This window comes from Perognathus longimembris, chromosome 8, assembly GCF_023159225.1.
Source record: "Perognathus longimembris pacificus isolate PPM17 chromosome 8, ASM2315922v1, whole genome shotgun sequence".
NCBI classification, from domain to species: domain Eukaryota; kingdom Metazoa; phylum Chordata; class Mammalia; order Rodentia; family Heteromyidae; genus Perognathus; species Perognathus longimembris.
This window is the reverse complement of record NC_063168.1, coordinates 73,804,573-73,829,892: the sequence shown is the minus strand read 5'-3', so window position 1 is coordinate 73,829,892 and position 25,320 is coordinate 73,804,573. Positions and strand designations below refer to the sequence as shown.

General features: G+C 41.4%; 1 protein-coding gene across 10 annotated transcripts in view; it reads right to left on the bottom strand.

Annotated features, from left to right (window-relative positions):
- Positions 1-7,315: 7,315 nt before the first annotated feature.
- The window catches only part of Kidins220 (kinase D interacting substrate 220), an 88,966-nt gene continuing 70,961 nt past the window's right edge, over positions 7,316-25,320 (bottom strand). For 6 of the 10 annotated variants that reach the window (XM_048353445.1, XM_048353447.1, XM_048353450.1 and 3 more), the window contains 4 exons: positions 20,836-20,967; positions 18,884-18,982; positions 17,565-17,801; positions 12,634-14,229 (listed from right to left, as the gene is read on the bottom strand). In XM_048353445.1, the coding sequence (XP_048209402.1) occupies positions 12,967-14,229; positions 17,565-17,801; positions 18,884-18,982; positions 20,836-20,967 (1,731 nt within the window). In that variant the 3' untranslated portion in view covers positions 12,634-12,966. Of the gene's footprint in view, positions 7,673-9,288; positions 9,341-12,633; positions 14,230-17,564; positions 17,802-18,883; positions 18,983-20,835; positions 20,968-25,320 lie in introns of those variants that run through there. The other 4 variants (XM_048353452.1, XM_048353454.1, XM_048353453.1 and 1 more) reach the window with 1 other exon arrangement.

The window sequence follows — 25,320 nt, the reverse complement described above, 5'->3', positions numbered from 1 at the left end:
GGGTGCTATTCTTTCAGAATTTACTGAACCAGTAACATCAGTCTTTGGAAATTATCAAAAGTCATTTGGAGGAAAAACCATAATTAAGCAAGGCCTTTTACAGGAATCCGTTCCACAGCCTTACACATGGCTCTAGGAGAAAAAAAAAAAGTCAGGTGGGGGTGGATTTTTAAAAGAGATTGAATAACATTTTATCTTGACACCAAAAGTCCTAATCAAACACCTAACAACAAAGCTTGCTTGGTTGCATTTCCAGGGGTGCACCTTTATTGCATGCAGGACCTGACTTCCACAGAACGCCCAAGAGCAAGGTTGAGATTTGTGCTGACCTTGGTAACAGATTTGGGGCAGAAACTTTCTAAAGCAGGGCTCTTTCAACAGCTGGAGATGTGGTAGGGCCAGCAGCTCCCAGCGCTGGGACACCCCTCCCGGGGGAACTTGGTGACCTCCTGGTTTGAACAATGCCACAGATGTTAGAGGAAGAAGCCAAAGCCCTCTTATTTGTGATTTTGACATGTGCACTTTTGGGGAGCTGGGAAATGTTGTAATTTTCCAGTGCAAACCTTGACAGTTTCTGGGTCACAGAGAAAACACCACCTTTCATCACCAATTACTGTTTTCCTCAAACCCATGCTATTTGCGTCCAGAACAAATGCAAAGCTTCTCCACTTTTCAGTCAAATTTATGGTGGAAAAAATACTTTTTTTGGTGCTACTGGGGCTTGAACTCAGTCCCTGGGTGCTATCCCTCAGCCTTGTGCAAGGGAGGCTAGTGCTCTACCACTTGAGCCACAGTTCTCAGCCTCGTAAGGAGCTAGGATTACAGGCATGACTTGCTAGCCCCCAGGCTGACTTCCACGTCCTAGGGCAGCTGGACTTGGACTAATTTAGACACAGTTAAGATTAGTGCTGCTGCGTGCTCGAGCAAGTTGCAGCATGCTGTAAATACTCGGAACCTGGACCTGGATTCTGTCCTTCGAACGTTACAAGTGTGGAACGAGAATGTCTAGGGTCTCTTGAAAGAACTTTACGCTCCTGTATTGCAAAGCTAAGAATCCTTCTATTTCTGAAAGTTCGACAAGAGCAGTCTTAGTAGGATTCATTAAATTTAGCTAAACCTTTTGAGAGCTGTTTTTCAGCCAATTGCAATGTATTTAGTAATAAATTCTGTTAATTTGGTGCACGGCATATTCAAGCCTTCCTTCAGCCCAGTGACAAGTTGACGAAACAGCTGCGTGAGGGCATACTTCCTGGCTTGAAGGGTTTCTGTGTCTTCCAGTCCTGGGGTTTGAACTAAGAGACTGAGTGCTACCCTGAGAGTTCTCACGTGTTTGTTCAAGGCTGGCACTCTCCCACTTGAGCCACAGCTCCACTTCGAGTTTTTTGTTTGTTTGTTTGGGAGATAAGAGACTCGCAGACTTTCCTGCCTGAGCTGGCTTCTAACCGAGATCCTCAGGTCTCAGCCTCCCGAGTGGCCTGGATTACAGGAGTGAGCTGCTCATGCCGGCCTTCTCCCTGGCTTTTCTCTGCTTTCTTCTTCTTCTTCTTCTTCTTTTTTTTTTTTTTTTTTTGGCCAGTCCTGGGCCTTGGACTCAGGGCCTGAGCACTGTCCCTGGCTTCTTTTTTTTGCTCAAGGTTGGCACTCTGCCACTTGAGCCACAGCGCCTCTTCTGGCCGTTTTCTATGTATGTGGTGCTGGGGAATCGAACCCAGGGCTTCATGTATACGAGGCAAGCACTCTTGCCACTAGGCCATATCCTCAGCCCCTCTGCTTTCTTCTTTCCTCAGCTCAGCTCTCTCAGAGTCACTGGGTGTCATTTCAGAATTGTTTGCCCGTGACCATGTTTTATGGACTGTGCTTTCAGTCTTGTGTGTAAAATAACCGCCAAATTCAAAGTCACATAGATGCTTTTTATTTTCCTTAGAGACGATCTCCTTTGAGTTGGTGTTTATGTATGGGTTCAGATCTACGCTAGGCTTTTGTTGGAGGAGACACGTGGGTCCAGTCATGTTAGTTTTTACTTACCATTTATTTGGCAGTCGTGGGATTTGAACTCTGGGCCTCATGCTGCTAGGCAGGTGCTCTACTGTGGAGCCGTGCCCACCAGCTTCAGTTCTGTTTTATTTTGTTTTTATTTCATTTTGTGATTGGCAGTACTGGAGGTTGGCCTCGGGGCCTGAGTGCTGTCCTTTAGCTTTGTGCTCAAGGCTGGTGCTCTAGTGCCTGCGCCACACATCTGCTTTCAGCTTTTTAGAAATTAATCAGAGGTAAGAGTCTCATGGACTTTCCTGCCCTACCTGTCTTCCAATCGTGATTCTCAGATGTCAGCCTCCTGAGTTTCAGGCCTGAGCAGCCAGTGACCAGCAGCATTTTAATGAAGCTGACAAGTAAGCAATCTTTTAATAACTGGATGACAGAGCCAGGCCCCTGGCGGAGACCTGGCCACTGAGCCGCAGCGCTCCCAGCGACGGCATCGTGATGGCAGAGGGGCAAAAACCAAAGCGGACTTGCCTATGAGGGACAAGGGGAAAAGTTCTTTAACTCGGCTCCCTTGTTTGCAAGCGAGTCACAGGAACTTGATATCCCTGGCAAGAAGAGCATCTCAAAGGGTTTCACAAAAGAAGAAACTGACAAATAGAAAGTTATGAAGGGTTTCCTAGTAAACCAGGAAAAAGTAAGGAGGCAAAAAAAAAAAAAAAAAGGAAAAGCACTTCCTCATGGGAGGTAGGAACAGAGAAACTGCAAAACGGTGGGTTTTGCCTTAGGTGTTTTGTGTGTTCTGGGCCAGGGAATAGATATGCTCATGACTCTAGGGGCCCCCAATTACTAGAGAGACTTGAATGGTTCTATCACCAGAATATGGGTGAGATGGGTCTTGAGGTAAGGTTTCCCCGAGCACAGAGACAACGGTGTGCGTTTCAGGACCCCCATTGTCAGACGACTTTTGGTTTTCTGACTCTCTGCTCTCAGCATGTACATTTTCCTAATGCTTGCTGGGAGGCAGATGTGGACACCCGTGCTCCCCTCTTCTAGCAGCTTTACACCCAGAAAAGCAGGGTTCTGGGAGGAGAGCTGGCTGTACAGATTCCTTAGGTGTACTTCCCAGGGCTGCTTTAATTCTGGAATCTGGCCGCTTTCCTACTACAAATCTGCAGCCTCAAAATCAGCCATTGGGGGGTGTAAACTTTCAATACACAGGGAGACCAGTTTAAGTATATTCACACTAGCTATGTTCACCACAGCAGACAGAGTTCAGTGTAGACTCCCATCAGCCAGGGCCAGACAGTGTGGGGACACAGGCCGATTGAAGATCAAATGTGTCCCTGGTGCCCTGCAGACCCGGATGGGACCTGCCCCGCCCGAGGCAGCCCTGGGCCCCACAAGAGTAAGGCAGTGGTGCCTCGTGTGTGTTCACCACTCCCCTCTCTCCCTTCCGGGACCCGGGACATGGCAAACACAAGCTGGCCTGGCAGTCGCGGGGCGCTGGGTGTGTGTCCAGGAGGCTCCAGTTCACAGTCCGAAGAGCAGGGCACCAGGGCTGGCATCCGCTCTGTGGATGCCGCGGTCATGTCAGTTCCGAGGGCTCCGCCTCTGAGTCCTCATTTGTAAACTAGGGGTAACCACAGCACTGGTTTTGCAGGGTTATTCGGATTTAGAAGTTAATCCGTGTGAAGTGCCTTTTGTCACATCTGACTCGGGCAAGCACTGGGATTATTAGACAGATGGTTACCTAAGAAATGCCTAAATGCTGCTTTTGCAGGCTCCCTACTGGGCCTCGGAATTAACAAAAAAGTAGGAGGCAAGCCCCGCCTCCCGCGTCCCCCCCAGGACGGGGACCTTTGGCCCCCAGCCCTGCGCTCTGAAGGTGGCTGGAGGTAGACCGCCTGAGGCAGGGCCAGGCCGCAGGATGGACCTCCTCCAGAGAACCTCCTTTCTCAGCGCTCCGCCATTACCGTCTGTTTGTCTGGCCTACACAGGCAAGTGGTCAGACCTGACGTGGAATCCCAGGAGTCTGGGCCTAAAATCGAAGGTCTACAACCCCCAGTTTCGGTTACAAGAGACAGAAATGCCACCAGAGCTTCTCAGTCCACCCTCCCCGATGCATCCGCTGCTCTCCCGGCTGGTGGCCGGTCCACCGTTAGACCAAGAACCTGGCCTCAGTTTTGCCTTTTATTTCCCTTCCCTTAGGAAACAGCAGCCAGAGTCATTAAAAAACTCTATTGCAATAATGATTTTAAAATAGATGTTATTACCTATTACCATTTATTAAGCATTAATATTCAATATTAAGTATGACAAAAAATACACAGTGGCACTTAGAATTATAGTGTAACACAGAATGCTAACAGCAGACATAAAAGGGCAAGTATATAAAACAATATAAGTACAAATAATAGGAATGCATCTTGTACAATCTTTGATGTATTGGCCTAACCCATGAATAATAATGGGGTTAGGGATATAAAACATAAAGTCAATAATTTTTAATCAAACATTAAATGCTCCAAAATCATTTGTAGGAAAAGGGGTGTTCAGTATTAAATATATTAACTTTTTTCTATAAATATAATTCATATGGCTATATGTTTTTAATAAACTTATCTTTCAAGACTTTTTCTCTATAAATATAATGCACATGACTGTAAGTTTTTATTAAAACTTACCTTTCTAAAATAGCCCTTTGAAGCCAAGTAACTTGAGTGGCTAGATAGGCTGGGAGAGATGGGGAGAATGACAAAAGAAGTACCATTGATCAAGATGCATTGGATTCATAAACTGACATGTTGAATTGAGTTGGAACTCCTCTGTACAACTAAAGATAACAAAAATTATTAAAAATATAAACAATAGCACTTTAAGAGCCCCAAATCGTATGTTACAACAAGTAGATAATGTTAATGACAGTGACGCCATACAAATGAAGCTAAAAGTAACATGTATCCTGGAAAAAGTAAGAAATGACTAATGCCCAGTAAGGAATGAAAACAAATACACATCTAGAGCAGGCATAATGAAGTCACCTGCTGGGTTTGAACCCAACTGTCACTTAGTTGTTGTGTGACACCAGGTAATTACTAACATTTCTTGTCAGGTACACGGGCTATTTTTATTAAAAACAACTGTATAATAATACTTTAAATATCCAAATCGGATACAGAATGAAGAATAATTGATAACATAATCAACATGTTGAATGGGGGGGGGGATTAGGTTGAATATAAATCACTACTGGCCCACTAATATGGCTAAAGATCCAACTAAACAAGTCCATGTCATACACTAAAGTAACACCATAGTACATCTAACAAGATTCCATCAACTGTAGGATATGTTATTACTTTAGGAACTATTGGGAAAAAATACTACTATTGAGATTCCAAAATATAATCTAATGTCAGATAAATCAAAACGTGAAAGAAAAAAAAAAGCACACCTAAGAATGAACCTGGAAATTGGCAGAGGAGTTTGTTTAAAGGCAAAAATGTAGGGCATTGGATTTTCCCAGTGTCTCCTCTGGTGGGAGCTCTACTTGTGGACAGGAGCGTTTCCTTCCTCTCGTGGCTGCCCTGGCTTCTGCAGGAGCACAGTCCCCTCACGGGGAGGCCAGGAGAGGCCGCTGGGAGCCACCTTTGCCCCTGTTGAAGGCTGGAGAGGGTTTAAAGAACTGATGGTAACAGCAATGCCTCTGTGCCTCTGGCCACATGCGATATTTATTGAAATGAATTCCAGGAAATGAAAATAAAGAACTGATAGGGACAGAATGTTTGTATGGTATTTATAACCAAACCCTAAACACCAGTCAGATGTCAGATTTGATCATCTGAGAGTTCTTCCAATAATTCTAGCAGGGTTGTGAAACCCCTAATCTTGCTTGGGTCTCCCTAGAGCCCACCACCTAGCGGACAGCTGTTGAGTTTTTTTTTGGAAGTATAGAAAGCATTAGCTGATCAGAAACCAGCCTCATCTAAGACCCACCTTCCTATTAGGAGTTATGATTTTAGCAGACATCTTTACCACAATAAGAACTTAACACAAAGTAAAAACTAATAGATGTCGACAAAAGGAATTGCTGTAAAGCTGAGTACAAGACGCCGCCCTGTCTGACTGGCGCTGACAGTGCTGGTTCCTCAAGGGGGCAGAGCCACACAGCCTCCTGGGCTCAGGCATCCCCCGACTCGAGGCCCTGGGCCTTGCACACTTCTCTGCTGACCTCCCACCCACCTCTTTTCCTGGCCTTCTGCAGCCATGGAGCACGGTAGAGGCACAAAATGAAGGAGCCTGGTCTCTAGGTGAACCTAAGATTCCACTGAACTGTTACACAAAAATGAAGTCGACTTCAGGTGTATTAGGCTAATAAGATTAGGGGATTGTTACTATAGTTCCTTTTCCCCCATATGATGAGGAAAATCCCAAACAAATACAGAATGGCCTATCCAGGAGTCTCGGGAAGCATGCTTTTTCTAGGTTACACTTCGTCAGTAGCCCGAGATATGGAATGACAGAGATGGGTAAGAAAGGTCTTGGAAACTAATCTTGCTAAAAGCAAGGTTGAAGTCTGAGCTCAATAAAATAAACCTTCATCCCAGACTCTGATAGTCTGAAATGCTATTTTTTCTCTAACTATATACCTCAGTTTTGGGTCCCGGAGAAGACATGTTCAGCATAGGTACGTTACACTTGAATGTTCTCAATATTCTAATGTAAAGTGCAGGATGCAAGCCATTTTAATTTGATTTGACAATTACATTATCAGATGGGTGCCTCCATTAAGGACTAAACAGTGGGTTTATGACAGGTGGATTTGAAGTACACATCACCTAGAGCAGGTCAGATGGGCAGTGGATGTCCACCCTTGGGAGTTCATTAAACAAAGCAAAGGACTCTTCCCTGAAAGATTACTAGAATCAGAAACAGAATAGCTTCTCTGGGCCAGACAGGTGACAGGCAGCAGGCCAGTGGTAAGGTGTGTACACTGATACCGGACCATTTCTGGGTAGAGTTTCCTAGGGCTGCTGCACTAGTTTACTTAAGATGTTTTATTCTCTCCTTTAGCTCTTCTGGGCCTGCCCACAGGCCCTCTGAAATCCAGAGCTTGGAACTGGGGTTCTTTCTTACTCTGCTGTCCTTGGGGGTGCTAGCATACAAAAACAAAAAAGACCGAAAGGAACTCAAGACAAAACACAGAGGTTGAAAAAACCAAAACCTAAAAAACACAAAAAAGTCTTTCAAAATAAAAGTGTTTTAATTTGCATTGAAAAATAATATGCAGCCTATAAACTCTCAGAAACACAAATTAAAAGGCAAAAGCATCAGGAACTATGATAATTCTGAAAATAACAATCTTTTTATTAGATACCTAAGACCATGCTGTAAGACATGAACTATCAGATCATGTAGAGATAAATTACATGCTATTTGCTATACATTTGGACTCTTATCTCAAATTTCTTAAAAAGAACACTTCATTCTAACTAAGTTCTACAGCAACTAAGAACACATAAAACTGGTAAGGTGAACAAATCTTTTTTCCAGCTGACTGGACGCAGGCTGTTTCTTCTTTACTCCCTTAGATTTGGTGAAGAAGCCATGAGAAGCTAAGCATGTCAGGAGAAATGAGAAGGAAGCATTGCTGAGTCTATGGGCAGGGTGCTAAGGTCTAGAGCCCCTGTTGCTTTGAAGAAAAATGAGGCAAATAAGTATAAAATATGTTAATATTAGAAAATAGTGAATAAAACAATCTTAATTATTTCTAATAGCTTCTTAAATATAAGGGTCATAGAGTTCTATTAAGGCAAGACTCATTCATGTTGTAATAATTCTCTTTGATAGGCTATTCCATGTTTGGTAGATTCCTAACAAAACAAGAAGCAGCCTTGAACCCACACCCCTTACAAGCAGCACAAGTGTTTAGCAGAAGCGAGGCCGACTGTAAGCCAATGACCACGGATACTGCCTCAGCAGACAGAGAATACTTTGTGTGCTCTGGAATGGCACCATGGACTTCATTTGACATTATGTATCTAATTATTGTTGCTCATTTAGGTTGGTCTTCACTCCGATCAGATTTTTATGACTTTTCAAGATACATCCCAAGGCCATGATGGCTCATGCAGTCACCCCAGCTATTCGGGAGGCAGAGATGGGAGGCTTTTCTACTTCGGCCTGGGTAAAATGTTAGGAAAAGCCTGTCTCACCCAACAAGCTGGTTACAGTGGGTGGCCATGCCTACACAGGAATGATGCGTGACTGGGGGGTGGGGGGTGAAAGTCCAGGCCAGCGTGGGCAAAAAAGGAAGACCCTGCCTGAAAAATAATGAAAGCAAAAAGGGCTAGAGAAAAAGCTCACACAGAAGCACGAGGCCCGGAGCTCACGCTCCAGTACTGCCCCCCAAACAAAAGTAAAACCATCTAATAGTTTGGGCACCATAGACGGTCCCTCACTGGTGGCCTTCCGGCTGTGTGATGGGAAAGTGATGCATGCTGGGTAGATGCTGTTGGACTTTTGAGTGTTGATCTCTTCGTGGGCGAATGGTAGTGGTCCGACTCGCAGGCCAGGTGGCAACAGCAGCTGCCCCAGAGTCGGAACCCTGGAGCAGCGCTCTGTTGGAGCGCACTACGCCCTCTCTATTGCAAGGTCTCTACTTTAGAGGGGTCATGAAGGTGACATCCCTGTCTAAGTCACAGAACATTTGTAACTGTTCTTACAAATCCTTTATTTTCCAAAATACCCTGCGGCACTGGGCAACCAGCGTAATTAGTGCTCACTCCATGGCCAGAGACCACGCAAAAGGCACTCAAGGTCAGGTGTCAGCAGCTCATGCCTGTGATCCAACCTACTCAGGAAGCTGAGATCTGAGCAAGGCAGTGGGGACCAGCTTGGTCAGGAAATCTATGCGACTCCTATCTCCGATTAACCAAATGATAATAATAATAGCTGGAGGCAGAGTTGTGGCTAACGTGGTAGATTGCTTGAGTTCAAGTCCCAGGACTGGCACAAAATAGTAATAATAAAGATTCCAACCCAAGTTCTAAAAAGTCCCTGTGAGGTCTTTTACCCCAAAAGCCAGGGTCCTATGCTGTCAGGATGATGTAGCCAAGGCTGTGATTTGCTACTTACTATATGAAATGCTTCCGTCACATAGGTGACCAAGGCTACTTCGTAGCAGTTGTTCTAGACACTTAACTCACATTTGATAGTTAAGTGGTAAGAATAATAATTTTGTTAGAGAAAATTCTCTGCATGGCTGGCTTAATTCTAGTACTCTTGGAAAACTAATTTTTTACATACCTTAAACTTGATCTTCTGGAGATCTATCTATCTCAAGGACAGCATTTTCTTCCTAGGCATGAAAGGGTTTAAAATTACGTGAGATCTTAAAGTCTCTACTTAATCAGTCTCAGCCAGGGATTCTCAACCTTTGTAAAGCGACGGGCCATTTAGAAAGCAATTGGTGCTGGCTCACTGTGAACTTCAACATTTCAATTCATTTGTATAATCATGGCCTAGGTTTAAGCTTCCGAGTGGGAGTGGCAGGGGGTAGCACAACCTGGAGACATCCAAACGGTTTCAGATGGGCATGGAGGCCTTAGTCCTACCCCAAGTAAAAAGATACCCCACTGGCCTCCTGCCTCCTTCAAGGGTCAGCAGAAGCCTGTGAGAAGGCGGGGAATGAGAGGCCGGGGTCCAGTCTCAAATGTTGACCACAAACTTCCCTGCAGCTTTTCTACCTCTTCCCTCTAGGTCATCCACCAAATGACAAGGAGCAAGAGCGCTTCATTCTCTCCTTCCTGGCCATTACAGTGCTCAAGATTTAGCCAGGAACTCAGATTTTTCAGCTCTGGGATACTTCTAAAGAGGCTGAGAATGCCTGGTATAGCTCAAAATTATATGGTCTTAAACCATTTTAAATTTAGTACTTTAGCCAGAAGGAAAAATAATTTAATTTCATTCAAAAAATTCTAATGATTAGTATTTGTAAGAATAAAATTAGTCACATATATCTTACTGTAGTAATATAGCATGCAAACGATCCAGAATTCTCAAGAGAACTTTAGCTCAAATTACTTAGGCAGTTAAGGTCTAAGCACTATATAAATAAAACTCTAATATATCACGTGAAGACAAATTTTTCCTTCAATTTTGAAAATGTTGTTTCAGTTTTCATAGATACTTAAACTTCCCAGCATAGGAGAGCTGATTTTTACTCATTTAGCACCATGCAAGTTGTCTCGAGTGGAAAACACCAAGAGCTTTGTCATTTCTGGGCATGTCCAAAGACAAGCTCCCAGACAAGTCGGCCTTCACCGGATGTGCATTGACAACACAGCTCTCCTGTGGCCGAAGGTGGGGGGCAAACGGGTCCATACAACTTGAGACTCTAGAGCAGGATTCAAGCCCCCAGTTTCTACCCATCTTTATCCTGCTTAAAACAGTTGTGCATGTGCGCACAAGTCTGGGCAATGTGTTATAAATAGAACAGATACACAGCCACTAACATAGAGACTCAGCAATAATGGTGACTCAGTCACCCATCTGCACTGTCATTTCTGTCTCAGTCAGAAAAAGCAAACATGTCCAGAATGTTCCTGTGATAAATTGCTGTTCTCCAGGACCTGGACAACCTGGCCTGTGCAGCTACAGAAATGACTGCAAGGTGCCACGTCAATGATGCTAAGAAACAGTGCTGGCCAGCGTGGAGGCGCCAGAGCCGAGCTCGCTCAGGAACACGAGGGGGGGTGGCAGGACAGCTCTGCCAGCTCCGTGACCGGGGGCCTCACCAAGTGCTGACGCTCGACAAAACAAACACACACATTACTTCTTTATTTTTAATCAAAATGCGAATCATTACCATAGGGAATAAAACTCCGTGAGTCAGAATGACATGCAATTTTTTTATTGTTTTCTAAATCTATTTGTACATTTAGTACTCCAGCATTAATTCCACAAACAGCATGATTATATAATTATATATTATAATTATATATTCTCCAATGAGGAAGAAGCCCCAACTACTCACCTGAAAAGGAAAACACTGACTCGGAAATATTTGCTAATTACAGCACATTGCACACTAATAAATATAAATAAACGCTAACACTACAATATATAAATGTCAGTAACACCTTGCCTTTTTAATGATAAAACATTTGTGAAAGGTCATGCCAAGTAAACTGTGTAAAATGCAACGTCAAGGCAGTGAGACACGAAAAAGTAACTCGCAGGCCCAAGGCCTGGTCACGTGGGTGAGCAGCGCACGTGCACACACATACACACACACAGAGTTCCATCTAGGTAATAACACAGCTGTGACTTCATCATCTACAGTCCCACTGGGACAGGATACACTGCAAGAACTAATTCTACATTGAAAGCTTTGTGAAAGTAACAATTACAATGCATGATGGCAGGGACCTCTCTAGTCTACGTAACACCTAATGTGATCATTCTCTTAATGTCTGTGCAATAAATGCAAAGACCAAGGTCTTTCATGGTCACACCAGTCATATCTTGTTTTTACTCACATTTTGTGTCATGCTTTTCAATGTTTAAAAAATGTACTTCCTTTTTTGATCATCTTTCCCCATAATTAACACGCTGATTTAGGGGCAAAGGCAGCAGATAAACTCTGCCCTGGCACAGAAGACAATGATTTAGTTTTACCCAATTAAATATTTCCTTGTTATTTGCTGCTACTGTTCTTCTTATGTAAAAATTTCTTCATACATCATTCCCTAAGTATTTAGTGTCTATTACTGCGCATATCTGCTTGATTCAGCAGAGGAAGGGTTCATGCTTAGGTCTGAGGGTACAACTCCGTAAGATGACATTTGTCTAGCACTTAGGAGGTCCTAAGCAGGATTCCCAGTACCATCAAAAAGAAAAAGAAAAAAAAAACAACAACCAAAATCCACCCTGACTCTGTTGCTAAGATCACTTAGAAAAGTTGGGCATACAACTCAAAGAGTTGCAGAATACATCGTGCTAAACCGCAAGGCTGGCCCAGTTAAACTGGTAAATTACTCTGGGTACTGTTGACCCACTTTCTTAGCAATTTTTAAAGCTGTCTACAGTAAGTATTTTCTACTTAAAACCTTTTTAGTAATTAATTTGTAAATGATAAAGAATATTGGTTGCCAATTTACAATTAATTCACCCTAGCTCCCAAACACATAAATTCCTTTTCTATTTCTTCTTTTTGGGGGGTGGGGAGGTGGCAATGAGGTTTGAACTCAGGATCTCATACTTGCTAGGCAGAGGCCACAATTCAAGCCCTAAAACCTATAAATTCTTACCTAAACACCTTATGAATGAAATTTGCTTTTGCTTCATCTAATGCCATCTCCCTCAAATGTGCGATGAATAACTGTTCTCCAAAGGGGATCCTTAGGTTTTCCATTTGCAAGTTAAGCCTTTTTTTTTTTTTTTTTTTTTGCCAGTCCTGGGCCTTGGAATCAGGGCCTGAGCACTGTCCCTGGCTTCTTCCCGCTCAAGGCTAGCACTCTGCCACTTGAGCCACAGCGCCGCTTCTGGCCGTTTTCTGTATATGTGGTGCTGGGGAATCGAACCTAGGGCCTCGTGTATCCGAGGCAGGCACTCTTGCCACTAGGCTATAACCCCAGCCCCAAGTTAAGCCATTTATAGGTAACAAATCAGCCCTTTTTGATTTATCTTTATACTTAGGCAGTGTTTCCACAATTTTATGGAGTTATGTGCCAATGAAAAGCATGATAATGGTAGTGAGATTTTTAAACTCTTAATTACAGAGACAATGGAGGCTTCCTGAAGAAGCATCATTCCTTAGGCTTTCCTCTGTTGTGTATGTCTCTATAGTACATGTCCCTCTCGCCAAGAACTGATCATCTGTTAATTATCTGTGAATGAAATGTATGGAGGCGATGGATGAATTCAAAATTCAGGACAGTGTTGTTATGGGGCCTAAAATTCTACTACTTCTGATTATTTTTCTTAAAGAATGCTTTCTCTTTCTTCTCCAAAGCCTGCACTATCAGAAGGGGCTACTGCATGGAGCTCAGAAGCATCTTTCGAGAGCCTTGTGTAACTTGAACGTAGGCTTCGCTTATGTGTCAAGCTTTTGAGATTTTCATTCTGAACAGTAGCTGGGTTAGGAGTGGACCCAGGCCTCAAAATGACCTGAGAAGACTCTCGAATTCCCTCCATCTCATCAAAATTCTGGTTGGGTCTCGTGGCTGGAGCAGTGTTGTTGTTCAGAGTCACGGTGCTGGGCGTCCGGTTCAGATTAAAGGCCTTCTGGCACGCGGGCCAGCTCTCCTCCGGGCTGCTGGCTATCAGGCTACACTCCGAAGGGCTCTTCTTGTCTTCCGAGCAAATGGACATGCGGGCTATGATGGGATCGTGCAGGCCGCTCAGGCTGTGTGGCATCCCCCGCTTCCCACTGTGGCCCTCGTCTTCCAGCTCTATGAGATTCGCCTTTTCAAGCTGGGAAACATCAGCGGCTTCATTGTGAAGAGAGTGATTGGGGGAACTTTCATTGGATCTCACTCCTGAATCTGATGAATCCTTTTTGTCAAGGAGAGCATCTGACAAGTACTCTTTTGCTTTAATGAATGTCCTAATAGGCTCAGCACTGTGTTCCGGAGACTTGGCCACTCTCTCAGCTTTGCCTTCAGCTTTTTTATCTTTATCATCTTTGAGCAGTGGAGTATTGTCTGACTCTTCTGTACCTGATTCATCTTCATCGCTTGGAAGTTTGTGATAGCGCAACCCACCTCCCTTAAGCTTCAGATCTGTCTGGAAGAGACTGGATCTTTCTGAGGACTTCTTTCCTGGGAGCAGCTTACTGCCTGATTGGTCAGATTTTTCATCTTCTTCAGTAATTGGGTCCAGGGGTGAGGCATCATTGGTGGAGACGCCAGATGACGAGTAATCTATTACATCCCCCCTTTTCATTAAGAATGATTTCCTCCCATCATCTTGCTTTGGCTCACTCTCCTTCCCTTTCTCTTGCTCTAGATTAGAGTGAATGGAGCCCCCCGACGAGCTCTGACCCATGTAACATGTGCTGTGGGGAGAAGATCTGCCACTGACGGTGGCGGACACAGAGCCCCCTTCTAACTGAGACATCTGAGCAATATACTCTCTATACGCATCTCTATACTCGGCCTGCACCTTATCAGTAAGCTTTGATATTTCAATACTGGAGTCCTGGGAATTGAGACTCGAAAGACTCGGGGTTCTGCGAGTTTGTGACTGTGAAGACAGAAAAACAAATTTTAAGAATTCAAATATGTAAAAACAAAACAACCAAAAAAGACAAATGCCAGCTTAGGAAGCATATGCGTATACTAACAATTTTAAAAAATCATCAAAATACCAAGCTCTTTGAAAATAATTCTACCTACACAGTGTAACAAAATAATGTGAACTTTTAAACATAGCTACTTTTATTAAAAAGCTTTATAAACATTTAAATTTAAATTTGATAAAAATTAAAGGTATAAAATTACATATTATATTAAATCTTTTTTCTTTCCCCCAGTCTTAGACTTAGGGCCTGAGCACTAACTGTCCTTGGCTTCTTCTTGCTCAAAGCTAGCACTCCACCTCGAGCCACAGCACCACTTGTGGCTTTTTCTGTTTATGTGCTGCTGAGGAATCGAACACAGGGCTTCCTGCATGCTAGGCAAGCACTCTACCACAAAGCCACATTCCCAGCTCCTAATATTAAATCATGTTAGCACTTATTTTTGTTTGTTTCTTCTTCTTCTTCTTCTTTTCTGCCAGTCCTGGGGCTTGAACTCAGGGCCTGAGCACTGTCCCTGGCTTCCTTTTGCTCAAAGGTAGCACTCTACCACTTGAGCCACAGCGCCACTTCTGGCCTTTTCTGTTTATGTGGTGCTAAGGAAATGAATGAACCTAGGGCTTCATGCATGCTAGGCAAGCACTCTACTACTAGGCCACATTCCCAGCCTGTTTGTTTCTTTTTTGTATGTGTTGAATTCAGGGTCTAGGTGCTGTCTGTCCTTGAGCTATTTTGGCTCAAAGTCAGTGCTGTACCACTTAAGCCACCTCCACTTTCAGGGTTTTTTGTGGGCTTTTTTTGTGTGTGTGTGTGTGTGTGGTTAATTGGAGATAATTTTCTCACAGACTTTCCTGCCCAGGCTGGCTCAGAATAATGATCCTCAGGTCTCAGACTCCTGGGTAGCTAGGATCATAGGTGTAAGCTACCAACCAGCGCCTGGCAAGCACCTGTTTTTAATAACTTCAAAACTTTTAAAATTTTACTTAAGGAAAATTTACTTTCATTAATAAAAAAATTCCCCTTGGGGTGAATCAAAGTCTATTATTACATGGAACTGACACAGCAAAATCCTTTTGTACAATATACTTTAAGAAAAGAAACACTCCTGGAAGAGAGAAACAAGTAAGACATATCTCTAAAATAAAGCACTCAAGTACTCAAAATATCCTTAAAAAAAAAGAACCTGCTTCAACTTGTATTCCACTCAAATTCCAATTAGGATGAAGAAAATATACTTAAAAATGCCAAAATAACTGAAACACACACACACACACACACGCACACACATTTTTAAAAGGTCAGAGGGCAATAGAAAAGATAAATAACAGAAATAAAAGCCACGAGGCAAGTAGCTAGGTCCTAGTTAAGAGAGAAATTAAATAAGAAATTAAGTCTGATTTTCAATATGAAGTTTTAGGATTAAAGTTGCTAGAAATTTCGAAGGGCTAGTGAGGAAGCAGCAATATCAATTAGGACAAAGAAAGGAATGGGGAAGGGATGGGGGAAGCATCAAGAAAGCATGAGAAGGGATGAGAGAAAAGGCTAAAACTAAGACACACAGAAGCAAAACCATGCCATCCTCACTACATTTTGTTTTTAATAAAAAGTTTTTTCTTTTTTTTTTTTGTGATGGTACTAGGGCTTGAACATGGTCTGTGTTCTTGTGTTCATAGCTGCCATTCTACCACTCGAGCCACGGCTCCATTTCTGGCATTTTTCTGTTTAACTAGAGATAAGAGTCTCACAGTTTCCTGCCTGGTTTGACTTCAACCCTCGATCCTCAGATCTCAGTAGCTGGAGTTACAGGCATGAGCCACCTACTAAAATATTATTTCTGTGAGTATGTCATTATTTTATTTTTAAATACATACTTGGAAAATGTTTCAGTTTCCATTTCTAACACAGTAAATAGTTACAGTAAAACTTATATAAGCACTTCCCACTGGTGGCTCACACCTGTAATCCTAGCTACTCAGATGGCTGAGATCTGAGGATCACGGTTCAAAGCCAGCCCAGGCAGGAAAGCTTGTAACACTGTTATCTCCAATTAACCATCAAAAAGCTGGGAGTGGAGCTGTGGCTCAAGTGGTAGAGTACCAACCTTAAGCAAAAAAGCTAAGAGATAGTAGTACCTAAGTCCTGAGTTCAAGCCCCAGTACAGGCACAAAAAACTAAACAGCAATGTTTCATTTTTTCAATTACATAAGCAAATGTTCTCTGGGATCCTCAATAATTTTTAAGAGTACTAAGACTAAAGGACAGTTTGAGAACTCCTGTATTACATAAAGACTGTGTTTTCTGTTGTGATGGAGTAGAATAGAAGTGCCTGATATAGTATAGCCAAGGATGAGGAGTTATCAGCAAGTTCAAAAAGAATCTAATGGAACAGAATAACTATGGCGGACGAAATGGAGATCAAAGCTTACTGTGAAATAAAATTTTTATCTTAAATGATCAGTATTCGATAATAATAAAATGCATTCTCACTTTAAAGAAATAAAGTGGACAGTACAAAGAATGTAAATTTTTTTTTACTACCAAACCAAATACCTTTAAAAATGGGGCAGACACTCCTCCTTAAGCATAATGCCCTCCTTTGATGCAGAGGTCCTTGTAGTTTACTTTGGTAAGCTTCCCTCCTGCCTTGGTGGCCCTGTGCTGTTTCTTTCTAGCTTATTTTCCTCTTATTACCCCTTACTTCTTCTCACATGTCATTCAATTCTGTTCATGCTGCTCCCCTCTCCTTCCTCTTCCAAGAACAGCTCATGGGAGCCATTGCCTATATAACAGTACATGACAAAACAGACACACACCCAGAAAGAGCACACATGTGGCAGTCAGCACAGTGACATGAACCTCTGCTCCTAGAAGAATGAGAGAAAGGAAAAAGGGAGGGAAGGAGGGAGATGGCAAGAGACAGAGAGGTATATAGAGTGTGTGCATTGGAAAACCAAACTGCAAGACTTGAAAGCATAACATTGGATATGTATTTTAGCCAAAGATTACTGAATTTCCTAGGCAAATAGTGAGAGAAAGGTAACATTTACAATACCCTAACTGGGTTCAGCTCCTGCTTATTTCATGCTGCTTCCCTGTGTTCTCAATTTAATAATCTTATCTTTTCTTCAGTTTTTCCTACTGTCCCTCAGATGAACCAACACATCTTCCATCTCACCCAGGTGAGTACTCACTGTGTTTCCTGAATGGCTGTTTTAATGCACTAACAACACAGCAGCAAACTGCCCCTATTCAATAATACAAAATAATGATGTTTAATAAATACCTGCCAACTTAGGTTACTGTGGCGTGGGGCACCTTCATCTAGGCCAAGGGTATTCAGTTCTTCAAAACTGAAGTTTAGTGTGTAGGGAGCTTGGTTGGAGAGCTCAGTGTGTGGCAATTCATTGTGTGAAGACCGACGAGCAGATTCACCATGAGCAACTGTGGCACTGGTGTTTTCATTAAGAAAACGTGCATCTTCAGGAACCACTTGGCTTTCTGCATTCCTCATTTCCAGTACCTTAGCAAAAGAAAAAGAATCTCTGTAATGCAGTCACATTTTAGAAACTTTAGAGAGTTTTAAAAATAAAACACTATAAAGTTATTATAATGGAAATGAGAATGCATACTCCCTTGTTAAGTGAATTTCTAATGAATTTGTACTGTATCTTTTTATCTTTAATTTTAATAATACTAAGAAAAAAAGTAGTGTTATAAATAATCACATATAGAACTATAATCTGTCAAATGTGTTGTTACTTTAGTTTAAAAATGAACTTGAGGACAAAAGAAAATGCACTTGGAAGATATCAAAGAAACCAGAGCTGAAGAGTAATAAAAGCTGTAAAAGTGAATTTAAGCAGGAACTACTGCAATGCTCAATGTAGAGCAGGCTCAACTCCAAAGACAGCAAGGAAAAGTGGGAATTTATCCCCAAGGAGTAGGGTGAGGATCCGCTGTAGGTGAGTCTGCCTAACTGTATTTGCCAGGACTCCTGAAGACAAGCCAGGTGGGCAGACATCATCTGGGAGGTGGGCAGTGCACAAGGAGGCATCTGATCAGGTGTCAGGGATGCTTATGCCCTGAGGGAAGGGCAAGATTCTTGCTAACACAGCAATGCAATTGGTATCTATGAGACACCAATCTATAGTGTCTATCAAGGACTGACACTGCAGGCTGAGGTCTAGACAGCTCAGGGGGCCTAGCTGGAGCTAGGTGAAGGACAGAATCTTTGTCAACACAGAAATCTGGTGAGTGGTCTCCTCTTCAGATTTCTGAGTGAAATGCCCCCAGCACAAAAGCTGCCTTGTGTTGCTGTGTATTCTCCAAGACATCAGGGTGTACACAATATAAAATCCAGTTTTTGTGGGGCTTTTTTTGTCAGTTGTGGGGCTTGAACTCGAGGCCTGGGTAGCTGTCCCTGAGCTCTTCTGCTCAAGACTAGTGCTCTACCATTTTGAGCCACAGCACCACTTCCTAAAATTCAGTTGAGAAGATTTTCATATGGAAAAGTATGGTTCTGATTTCATAAAATGTTATAAATTATTTTGCATGTTACAATAAAATCATTCTATAAATACCACAAGATTATAAGTATCTTACTGTGCTTCTGAAAAGGTGCCAGTCTCCAAAATTCATATTCATCTCTTTCTTGAGCTCATCAATGTTGCACTGAGCTAATACACGCCCATTTATGTTTGCCTGAATAAAAAAAGTAAAAAGGCAAAATCTAAAATATTCTGAATTACTAGTGATTAAAAAGTAGTTTCAAGGAAGACATTAAATACTAGGAAAAAAAACTAGCTAAATACCACTCTGTATTTTTTCTAAGTGTAAAACACTCAAGACAAATCACTCTTTAGGACCAACCCACAAGCTAACCTTCCCAACTGTTTATAAAACCACCCACTCCAACATGGGTGCAACACAACTGCTTTTCTTTTTTAATCTTAGAAAATATTAACATGAACTGGAAGAGGACAGTAATGTCTGTCTTTGTGACTGTGTTGCTTCTAAATGCAGATTGACAGTGACACAATTCTAACATAACTTCAGCCATAAAGAATGGTTGGGGCTACTAACTTTGTGACTTGCTAAATGCACACACACGAAAATTTTCTTACCACTTACTTTTGGGTCTCTGAAATTCTTGTTTCCCTCAAATAAGACATGGCAGCGTTTTCTTTATTAATAATAGATAGCTTACTGATTTTATGATATATGTAAAGACTGACCTTATTAACTGGTAAAATTAAGGAGTGTCTACGCTTACAATAGGCAGGGCATTCTGTTTATAAGTTAAATCAAAAGAAAATGCACACCGGATCAGTCTGTGGCGGAAGTCCTTTTCTGACAATACCAAGGAGTTTGCAGCATGGAAGAAATGGATTGCTATTCTGGGTTCAAAAACCCAGGGTTAGTGTGTAAAGAGCAGTGGGAAGAAAACCACTGCCCTGAGGGAAACCAAATCGTCTCAAGGGGCTTGAGGTGGAGTCTTGCTTTCTGAGCATTAACCTGGAGGGGTCAAGTTTGTCCACTAGAAAGCAGTGCTGACTCATGCAGACAGGGCTCAGCACAACTCCAGGACTGGAAGAAACAGATATTATCGGAAACCTTCCTGAGTAAGTAAAATTAGTCAGATGGTATGTATAAGTGCTCCTAATCCTTTATAGCATTTCTCATAGACACCAATCTTTAAAGTATGTAGTCACTAGAGAACAACTATTGTTATTCTGTTTAATATTGTGATATAAAAGCATAACTTAGTGTGTTTGTGGGGGGGGGGGGGGAAACTCCCTTAATTGAACTTGGATAAACACATAGGAAATGTCTCCTCAGCAATTCCAGGTATCAGAGAACCTACCAGAACTGTGAGAATATGATCTCAGTAGAAATCAACTTCTATGGACACACCGGCCTTGAAAGCCCCAAGCCAGGTGGCTTCACTGAATGTGAGATGGCCATAAATCTTAGGTGTTACATAACTGAGCATTTTCGGGAAGTGAAGTAAGTGTGGCTTGCTTTGATAATGGTTAAATCACTATATATATCAGGCTGGATATCCTTATCCAAAATATCTGGGATGGAAGTGTTTCATATTCCACAGTTCTTGCAATTTGGAAATATTTGCAGACCTTACCAGTAGAGTATCCCTCGTTCAAAAGTCTGAAATCTGAAGCTCATATTGGTTCCCATTCTCAAAAGCCTCAGATTTTTTGATGAACTCAACATGCACAACTCAAGAAAACAGACCATACAGGAAAAGGCCTTCAAATATTCTGTTCCATATTGGGAAGAAGAGTTATCGCTCAATGTGAACTCTTCTGGAGCTTAGTATTTCTCATCAAGGCATTTTTTTAAAAACTTATATGACTTTTATTATTTTGGTCTGCTTGTAAGATGCCATGGATGGGCAGGATATACAATAGTAAGAACCCCATACTGCACTTAGAGCTTCCCCTTTCAGCAGAGACCCTGGCCACTCTGAGCAGCTCAGGGTGGGTGCTCTTCTGGCCCTCAGTCCTATCTCTGATGCATCTAAGTGTGTGCATCACCTTCTTGATGGTTGCACAATACTGCGGCAGCATGCTCTGGTCCAGCCCTTCTATTTGCCTCAGTTTCTCACACACAGTGTCCACCGTCATTGCATTCAGTGACAGCACCATTCCTGTGGCAGGGCCTGCTCCCTAGGTAAGCCAAGAAAATATATAGATGAATAGCATGTAATACCAGTTACGTGAGGTGACATAAAATTCAGTAAGTTATCCTACTGAAAAGCACAACCAATGTCTGTGGCATGGTCAGGAAACAGCACAAAGGAACAGATCTAACCATCTTTACACTTAGTGGTCTTTTTTTTTTTTTTTTGGTCAGTCCTGGGCCTTGGACTCAGGGCCTGAGCACTGTCCCTGGCTTCTTCCCGCTCAAGGCTAGCACTCTGCCACTTGAGCCACAGCGCCGCTTCTGGCCGTTTTCTGTATATGTGGTGCTGGGGAATCGAACCTAGGGCCTCGTGTATCCGAGGCAGGCACTCTTGCCACTAGGCTATATCCCCAGCCCACACTTAGTGGTCTTGATTACAGCAAAGAAAGCCTCATCAAAGTCACTTTTCTTAAACAACAGACTGTTCCATGAGCCAGGCATTGGCCAGGTTTGCAATAGGTAAGAGTGCTACCTTCAATAAGAGAAAGAAGAGGGGTTAAAACACAAAAATGAAGAGGAAAAATGTACTGATGCCTATATTATAGAAATACTAGAGACAAAAATCTACATCATTTTAAAGTGCCTATAGTAAATGAGTAGCTTTAAGTGTTTCTACAACTACCTTAGTAGTCTCCACGGTTGAAATATCTCAACTGTATTTTTGTCCAAGGAATCTTCAGAATCTGTACAACAGACTCCAATGATGGAATATAAACACATGTGAAAGTAAATAAAACTTGCAAAATTTGTTCTTCTTTAAAATGAATAGTCAAAGTTGGGCGCCAGTGCCTCATGCCTGTAATCCTAGCTACTCAGGAGGCTGAGATCTGAGGACTGTGATTCAAAGCCAGTCCAGGCAGGAAAGTCTGTGAGGCTATCTCCAATAAACTACCAAAAAAAGTCAGCCAGGCACAGGTGGCTCATGCCTGTAATCCTAGCTACTCAGGAGGCTAAGATCTGAGGATCGAAGTTCAAAGCCAGCCAGCCTGGGCAGGAAAGTCCCTGAGACTATTATCTCCAATTAACCACCAGAAAACCATAAGTGGCTCAAGTAGCATAGCACTACTCTTGAGCTGAAGAGCTCAGGGACAGTGCTTACGCCCAGAGTTCCAGCATGATAACTGACAAAAAAAAAAAAAAAAAAAAAAAAAAGGCCAGAAATGGAGCTGTGGCTGAAGTTGTGGGTAGAACACCAGCCTTGAGCAAAATAAGCTTAGGGCAGCAGCCAAGTCCTGAGTTCAATTCTTAGGATGGGGCTGGGGGGTAGGGGGAAGGAACAAAAGTCAAAATAATAAATAAGTCTAGCATTTATTTGGAAGAAAAACATTTTCTGATGTGGTAAGATTCTAAAGATTGCCTCTGGTCAACAATACATGATTCTCCTCCATTACAGAGATGCATATGAAGGTCAAAGGAGGCCGAGTTAGGCCTTACAAGTCACTTGCTAAATAGCTACCTGGAGTAGATTAGGACTAGTCCCAAACTGATCAGCTTTAATATCAATTTCCTAGTTTCTTTGACTACAGAAGCTATAACCATAACACAAAGAAGGCAGACCAACTGATCTAGAGGATAAAGATAATGATATTCCAATCAATCTGTTTACTCTTATATCTATTATAAATAAGATTTATCATATCCTCAAAAGTATAATTTTGTTGCCTTTTTAAAAATAACTATTAGGGTAAGAGTAAACTATTGCATAGTTGAAAATGCCTCTTAGCCACTTGTTAAATGTTACTTGCAATGTGAAAGCATAATATTCTTACTACTAATGGGTAAAATATAGAGAGAACCAGTATATTTATACCATAAGCAGATATTACATATGATGAACAGACAGTTGAAATAGGAACTTTATGAGTTAGGGAGTCTCAGTAAGTTTATAGTATGGGTCCATACAAGTTGGGAAATCAACGACCTTGAATATATTATACCAAATATTTGTTTTTTGTTTTTGTCGGTCATGGGTCTTGAACTCTAAGACCTGGGTGCTGTCCCTGAACTCTTTTAGCTCAAGGCTAGCACTCTACTACTTTGAGCCACAGTGCCACTTCCAGTTTTCTGGTGGTTAATTGGAGACAAGAATCTCACAGAATTTCCTACCCTCCAAATCCTACTCGTAGACCCTGGCAACCAATGAGCTACTTTCTGTCTCTATGAACTAGATATGCCTATAGACATTTCATACAAATGGAATCAGACAATACATGAACATTCTTTTATTGGGTATGTTTTCAAGATTCATCGATGTCAGTATCCATATGTCAGTACCTCATTTTATTACTGAATGGTATCTATCTTTAAATGATCTTTCATTTTTTAAATGTGCTCCTTGCTCTGGATGCATTTACATTCTGCTTACTTTATAAAAGAATAATCTGGCTAACAAAATAAATAATGCTTATGCTAGACCATCAAACAAATATCCATAAGTCCATATTGATTCAATTAAATACTTGAGGAAATAAGTTAGGAAGAAGACAATACTCCTTTATAGAATAATAAATATGGAAGAGAAAAATTAAAAATTACTATCTGGCAAACATCACAATAGTAGTGGGACAGATCCATTGACAGATGCTAAAATTAATGCAAGATCCTATCCAAAAAGTTGTTGCCCAGTGCTTTCCTTGTGAGTTTAATCTGAAGTCCCTAATATTTTAAAGATTTTGCCAGCTTTTCCATAATCAAATCAATAACCTACTGATACAGATGTTTGAAAATGTAAGACCCAGAAGACCAAATTAAATTTATCTTTTTCTTGAGTCTGATAGATATGTAAAGAAATAAATCCTTCTGCTCTATCCAAATTTAATAATAAAAAAAGAGCTATATGAATAGGAACCCCAATTTGAGTCTTCAACTCCCGCTTTCTGAATGAGGAACAAGAAATATCTCTTCTTCTATTTCTCCCAATTTTATACCAATACACTAAAACTTCAAAAAGAAAGAAAGGAAATAGGCCAGGACTATGGATGACAGAAGGCAGAGAGCCTTCCTAGCAGGTGCAAGGCCCTAAATTCAAACTCTATCAGCACCAAAATAAAGGATGATTTTTTTTTTGTCCTTTCTTTTTTGGTACTGAGGACCAAACCCAGGGCTTTGTACTTGCTAGGCAAAGCTTTGCCACTAAGCTACATCCCAGCATCAAACTAAAGAAAAAGAAATGATTTTGAAACCCAAGAATTATATAACTAAAATAAGGATTTTCATGTGGAAATCTCACAAAATCAAGGAAAAGAGTTCAAAAATGATAAGGAAACAGTAAATTCATATATACAATTCTTAATAGAGACTACATTCATTATTTTGAGAATACACAGAACAGTTTAAGTGATAATATTTCAAGATTTACCATGGTTTTTTTCTTTAGATTTGTGTGTAAGGAGCCAAAAAACATTGTTTCAGCATAATGATTTTATAAATAAAAACTTACTTTAAAATCTTATCTAATTTAGAAAATTGAAAGCAGCAAATGTTAGCTTGGTTAAATTGTTAAATATAAACTTTAAAATGCACACAAATTAGAATTTCTTTAGGTAAAAGTAAAACTATCACCACTCATATTACCTTGAGGTAGCTTCTTTATATTGTAAGTAGATTAAAACAATACTCTGAAACATTATCATCTTTAGTATATTCATTAAATAAGCTTAAAATTAGGCAGAAATGAGTGCCATGCAAAGGCCAAAAGCAACTACTAAAATAAAACCTGAGGCAATGAAATGAGCACAGATTTATTAACAGCACAGCATGAGCTATAAGGATTGCATCTAACAGCCTAATAAGGAAAGTGAGGAAGATTTCACTGAGAATTTCTGTACCTGTCTCTGTTTGTTAAACTCAGAGTCACACAGCTTTAAGGAAGGAATAAAACAGAGTGAAGGACATGAGCATGAAACAAAACATCAAACCACAAGTATTATGTATACAGGCAGCACTTTGGTCACACACACACACACACACACACACACACGGTTCCTTTCAATAACAAGTGCTTGATTATTTTAAAATTATACTCTTATCATCCATATTATTAATTAACAGAGTAAGTCATGTATTTAGTAAGAAAAAAGTTGCTAGGACAAATCAATACTCTCCTAAATCCAGGCTTACACTATAAAAACATTCAGTAATAAGACTTAATTCTGGGAGAAAATGAGGGAGAGGGTGACACTATTCAAAAGGAAATGTACTCATTACCTGACTTATGTACCTCTAAACCCCTGTGTACATCACTTTTACAACAAAATTTAAATTTAAAAAAGGACTTAATTAGACTACCACATGACTGCTTCAGAAATGGAAGTAATCTGACCACATTGCAGTTAATG